Source organism: Montipora foliosa, chromosome 4, assembly GCF_036669935.1.
Source record: "Montipora foliosa isolate CH-2021 chromosome 4, ASM3666993v2, whole genome shotgun sequence".
Lineage (NCBI taxonomy): Eukaryota > Metazoa > Cnidaria > Anthozoa > Scleractinia > Acroporidae > Montipora > Montipora foliosa.
This window is the reverse complement of record NC_090872.1, coordinates 1,764,722-1,770,812: the sequence shown is the minus strand read 5'-3', so window position 1 is coordinate 1,770,812 and position 6,091 is coordinate 1,764,722. Positions and strand designations below refer to the sequence as shown.

Genomic DNA, 6,091 nt, shown 5'->3' with positions numbered 1-6,091 from the left:
GAGTTTGGCGCCCAAACAGAATTGATTAACTTGAGATTTGACATTGATCAGTATAAAGAAAAGGACTCGGATATCGCCTTTTATTAAAACCTGAACTACAGATATCACATTTCCAGCATTTTCATTGGCTCGCCGGACACAGGTTATCAGCTCATATACCTGCACTACCAAATATGGTCAATGAACACAGCAGCAAATACACAGTTTTGCGGCTCCGAGAAAAAATGGCCAAATAAATTCAACATAAAAGAGTTGTGATGTTGGGGTTTTTAATAAAACAATTATTCTACTCGGGCTTGCTGGATATGAAATGATCATAACCAAATCGGCACTACGCGCCTCGTTGGTTATATATATAATTTCATATCCAGCGCGCCCTCTTAGAATAATTGTTAATTATACAGTATTTGCCAACTATAAAACATTAATGCTTTGTTATGACATAACAACATTAGCTATGGAAGTCACGAAAGGAGAAATTTTGATTGTCCAGCAGTTTTGCAGCCAGGGAGGCCAAGGGCCCTCACCACATTTCAGGAATTTATTCTTGTGTTGATGCGGCTGCGGCTTGGGCTGCTCGAAAAGGATCTGGCCCATAGAATCAGGATTTCTGAATCAACAGTATCTATCATATTCAGAACATGGATTCGGTTTCGAAGACTTGAACTACAGGAGCTGATCCTTATTCCACCAAGAGATGTACTGCAGGAACATATGCCAACGCTTTTTAAAGAATTTTACCCTAACACAGCTGCTGTTATTGATTGTACAGAAGTGCAAATGGAACGACCATCAGCTTTGGATAACCAATCTTCCTGTTACTCTTCATATAAGTTAAGACCTACGATGAAAAGCCTGGTTGGAATCACCCCACTGATAAAGAAATAACAGTAAAGCCGAGTGGCTTTTTGAAAATGCACGAACAAGGGGATGAAGTTATGGCAGATAAAGGCTTCCTCATTCAAGATGAGCTTGCTGGGGTTGGTGCAACCCTTCCAATACCTGCATTTTAAAAGGGAAAGCAGCAGTTTTCAAAGGAAGAAGTAGAGAAAAACAAGAAAGTAGCTAGTTTACAAGTTCCGCACCCGCCGGGCAGCCGCAATATGCCTGCTTTACGCGCACGTTTGGTGAGAGCACAGTGTAGCAGTTGGAGACGCTTGATTTTTTCATTGACGGTAAAACTTGACTTAATAAAAACGATTTATTATCTCGAGAACAAATGCTCACTTTTACTACGTTGCCAGACTTGAAGAAATTAAAACCTTTAACGAGGGGCTGTCGATAGCTGCTTTTTAGCGTTGGAAGATTCTATCATCTACTTCCATACGGTGCCAAAATTTACATCAGGTAAATTACTGAGATCGTCATGGATGCCATACATGGTAGCCATCCTTTGGAAAAAGATCACTGATATGAACAATAATATGACAAATGTCTTAAATATTTTCGAAATACCGAATCAAGCAAGTGAAGTGAATAAGATCATGTGTACAAGTATTTAATAAAACAACATCGTTCAAACAAACCTTTTGACGAGTTCGGCTTTTTTGCCGCTAGTTTTCGCTCCCCTGCATAACAGCCATCGTCTTAGCTTAGGGAAAGTACACTCCTCGGTGTTTCCTCTGGGTAGTTTCGCTCCAGGAATATCTTTTTCCGTTAAAACAATTTGTATTACACTTTCTTCACAAGTGCTTTGTTTAGCCGCCATCTTTAAATTTACGCGCGTTTACCCAAATGATCCCAGAAGCTTATTGGCACTGAGTTCGTGCCCAAACTCCTCTTAGTTTCCGGAGCGGGGAATAGTTTCTCATGCAAGACTTGTAATTAGCTGGAAAAGTCTGGTTTTGCGGGAAAATCAATCTAAAAATAACTCGGTCTGTAAAAAAACTTGTTCCCCAAATCAAGGGCGTAGCTTGGGGGGAGTCCTGGGGTGCCCGTGACCCCCCTCCTTCCTTTGTAAGCCTTTAAGCAAACAACCAACAGTATTTAGGTGGCGAAAACGCCACAATCTGGTGAGTGCCCTCTGTTTGACACAGTGTGACCCCCACCCTCTCCCTCTTTGAAAAATCCTGCAAATACTACGCCCCTGCAAATACAATGAAGTTGTACGCTCCTCGCCATGGGCTCCTGCTTCAAATGTCGAGTGAATTCGATAGACAAGCCAGAATGTGGCTAGAATGAGAGAATTGTAATTTATGCTCTTATGGCAACTGATGCGGAAGCCTCCTGCGGTTTTTTATTTCACGTAACTAGAGAGATTTTGCCATAAAAGCTCGAAAATTCTGTTATTCTAACTTGTCAGGCCTTTCTCCATATCTTTAGATAACAGGCAAGAAACTAGCCAGAATCAAACAAGTTTCTTTGGCTTTTGGCAAAACGCAAATTTCGACTGATTCAGCATGTCGTCAGTTTGCTGTTTGCCGTAAATGCGACGTGATCTTTTTTTCATTCTTTGTTATACCATGGGAAATGTTTTGTTTAATTTTTTCAAAATCTAGATTGAATAGAAAAAGAAAAATTTAACAGTTGATATGACGGTAATATTCTAGGAGAGCTTTGAAAATCTCACACCTTAAAAAACCGTGAGTAGAAATTCTGTTATGCCATCGAACTCTGACTATAAACATAATTTATTTCAGGCATGCAAATGTCATATTGGAAGAATTTTCATGTTTATCGACTAAGCAATAACAAATGACTCGCCAGCAGAGGCCTCAAGGTGTTTCAGTGTACATACACAAATAACCGTTGATATTTAATAATGGCTATGTCAACAGCATTTTATTTGTTTTTACGTTGTGACAACTGAAATATCTAACTACAGCGAAAGAAAAATGTATCTTTTATTATGCTATGGATATCGATATTTTGACACTGACTGGGTAAAAAACGCCCCCGGTCAGATGGCAATTCATGATTGGAAATTTTAGTTTCGTGTTTTTTTTAAGGGATCCTGAACATTCACGGCACCAGAAAAAAAAGGATTGAGGATTTTTTTTTATAGAAGCTTTAATTTGCACTGCAAGGAGAAGGTAGATTTTCTGTTTAGCCTTGAAGATGCATGTACTAATAAATAATACATTGGTAAAGCGAATCGATGACCATTTTTGCTCCATATTGACAAAAGCGACGTTCTAATTTCCAGTTTCATTTCGTTCTTCAAGCTTTGATTCACGCAACGCTGGAAGTATTCGGAAAAGTGTGGGATGTGTCGGCATAAAGTTTGTACATGATATTTGTATTTTAGTCACTGAGATCAGTTAAATATGGACAAATGGATTAAGATACAGAGCAGGCATGAAACGATTCATCACGGAATCTCAAAACACGGAGTGGAGTGCTTTCTAGACTTTACTTCTTGAAAATTACGCTAAAAAACAGAGATGAAGTCGGTGTTTAAAATGCTTTGAACGTCCTCGAACTGTGTTTGATCAAAATCAACCCTAATTATTCAGTCCGCGAAAGATACGCACTGGTAGTAAAATCCCAAATATTATCCCAACAAACTTACTCTAAGACCCTTAATTAAAGCCTTACAGGAAAAGGTGGCATAAATATAAAAATCACCAACGTTAAAATTGCAGTTAGAAATTTACGGTATTACTGGAGTGACAACATACACTCTAACCTCAGCCCTCACAAGTCGCCAACGCGCCATGCCAGTTCCTTCCTTCTCGGCCAAGTGACGCTGGTCAAATTCCCAACCGTTATCACTTGTATACAAACAGCGCCGGAGATTCACCAAGACGATATCAATCCAGGGAACATTTCAAGTATTTATTGCTTCTTATTCGCGCAAGGACTTCACGATTTCAGTTTGCCTTTTATTGCACGGCACTGAGATTGTCTTTACTTGGTTTATCAGCCAATCACATAGTGTAGACCTGGTGCAGATGGTCCTCGATGGAGATTATTATGAAAACTCAACATTTGGTCAGAATTTAATTTTTCTTCTTAATGTGCCTTAATAGGGTCTTTGGTAATAAGATTAAGAGTTTAATTTCAAAACTAAGGTTTTCTTCTTATTAAGAAATGGAAGGTGGGCGACAAAATATTGCCAAATTGCCAAAATTTACTTGGTGTGACACTAAGTGGTCTCTAAAAGATAAAAACATATGTCTAGGAACTCATTGCACAATATGTACACATCTTTAATCGTATTTTGTATTGGTGTAGTTTAAAATATGAAACAATATTGCCAACGAAGATCCGATGAATGTAAAAAATGGAACAAGAATGTTCCGAAGTGTATGAAAGACGACTGGAAATGACTCATTTAGCAGATGTCGTATGTGAGATTACTAAACCGTGTGGCGGTTATTTTGGATCTCAGTAGTCACGAACGAATGGCAGGTGGAAAGAATAAGCTGTAGTAAAAAATATTATTTTCTGAAAACCATTTTCGACTGAAATCGATAAATTTAAAAAATGTTGAGAGGAATTGAAGACTGAATTTATTTTATCTTGCTCCTGTTTGTCTCAGATGCTATAGATATTCTGAGTATCACTGAGAGATCTGTTTACGGGTTCATTGGAAAAAGAGTAGATAAATAAGAACTCCTCTATTAAATATGAATAATGATGACATGTTTTCCTGTGGCCTATTAAAAGTGATGGCAAAATGCATGTGGGGCGCTCGTGTCTCGTTTGTGTCACGTGGCTTATATTAGTTAAACATTATTAACGTAAATGTTGTTTGGCCATGTTAAGTTGACCATCTGTTTAAAAAATTACTCCCTTCTTGTCGAGAGATTAGAAATATTGAATGTACAGCTCCACCGAGTGAAAACCCTGCCATTTGTTTCGTTATTCTAGAATTAAAATTGTTGTAATTATTTTCGTGCCGAGTTCCTTTTTTATATATGACTCTCCATGCAAGGCTGAGTTTTTTTCGTTTAGACTATAAAATAGTGGTGCTGATAGAACGATGGATATACTAACCCCTATGTAAAGGAATCTAGACGGCCCTCGGATTCTATTTTCCGGACTCACAGGTTCCACCGAAATGGATCATGAATTGCAATCAAATCCGTGGAATCTGGATTCCATACAATCGATTCCGGACTCCACGCTCTGGATTCCGGATTCCAAAGCCTCACATTTGCTGGATTCCGGATTCCGGTTTCCTTCACATCGGGCGAGGTATGAAAGTCATGTATTTGGACCACAGATTCAAAGTGATTCTTGTGTTAGAAAAATATTACCGTGGTTAAAGGAGCACGTTTAACAGTTGCAAAGAAGCATGTAAAATAATCTAGGCTTGAACGGTAATCAAATTCATAGCCATGATGCTCTCTGCTCTCAGCTGCGGTAAGATCGAATTTAAGATCGCATTGATTCCCTTCCAACAACTAAATTTGCTTCAAATCCGTAATACACCAATTCGGCTAACTCAATGTTATACCAAATGCTACCCTTTGGGAATAAAATGTTTTGTTCCAAGTATTTCCATATCATTTAAATATGAATGCTACGTACATCATCATGCAAATGCAATACACAAAGATTATTAGCCCCGAGATATTTGAATTGGGTTCAACATTGAGTTAGCCGAATCGGTCTATTCCAACGTAAGAATTTTATTTGTTCTCCACCCCATTTCCAGTCGTTCACAAGTTATCGTAAACTAAAAAGATCTATGGTCTGCGTTAGCCGTCAAGGTCTGTGGAGTCGATAATTAACAATTATTCGCCCGAAGGCGAGGTGAACAATTGTTCATAGTATAACTACATAGGTTATTATTTGAAAAATATGCATTATCTTTAAAGCAATGAATTTCTTCATCTGTCACCTCGCCAAACGGCTTGCCGCCATTTTGAGAAAAATCTCTTAGGTGATTATCGGGTATTAGTATCACCCAACTAGTAGACTAATGCAGATCCTGCATTTTAATTGGCTACGCTACTAGAGGACCGGACTATTAGTAATAGTCCTCGAGTAACGAAAAGCATTACGCTTTCTTTCGTTTTATTCCCAAATAAATATTTCTTCAACTTGCATTTGCTAACTTTGTTATTGCCTTTTCTGCCCGACTAAAACAATTACACAATTCGCCCTCAAGGGCTTCGCGTCATGGGCTATTGACCCGTAG

The 6,091-nt window shown here is 38.5% G+C and overlaps 1 protein-coding gene across 1 annotated transcript in view; it reads right to left on the bottom strand.

The window, feature by feature from the left end:
• LOC137999498 (potassium voltage-gated channel subfamily H member 6-like) overlaps positions 1-4,208 on the bottom strand; it is a 23,179-nt gene extending 18,971 nt beyond the window's left edge. The window contains exon 1 of the mRNA XM_068845272.1: positions 3,629-4,208. Coding sequence (XP_068701373.1) covers positions 3,629-3,658 — 30 coding nt within the window. The 5' untranslated portion in view covers positions 3,659-4,208. The remainder of the gene's footprint in view (positions 1-3,628) is intronic.
• Positions 4,209-6,091: the final 1,883 nt, after the last annotated feature.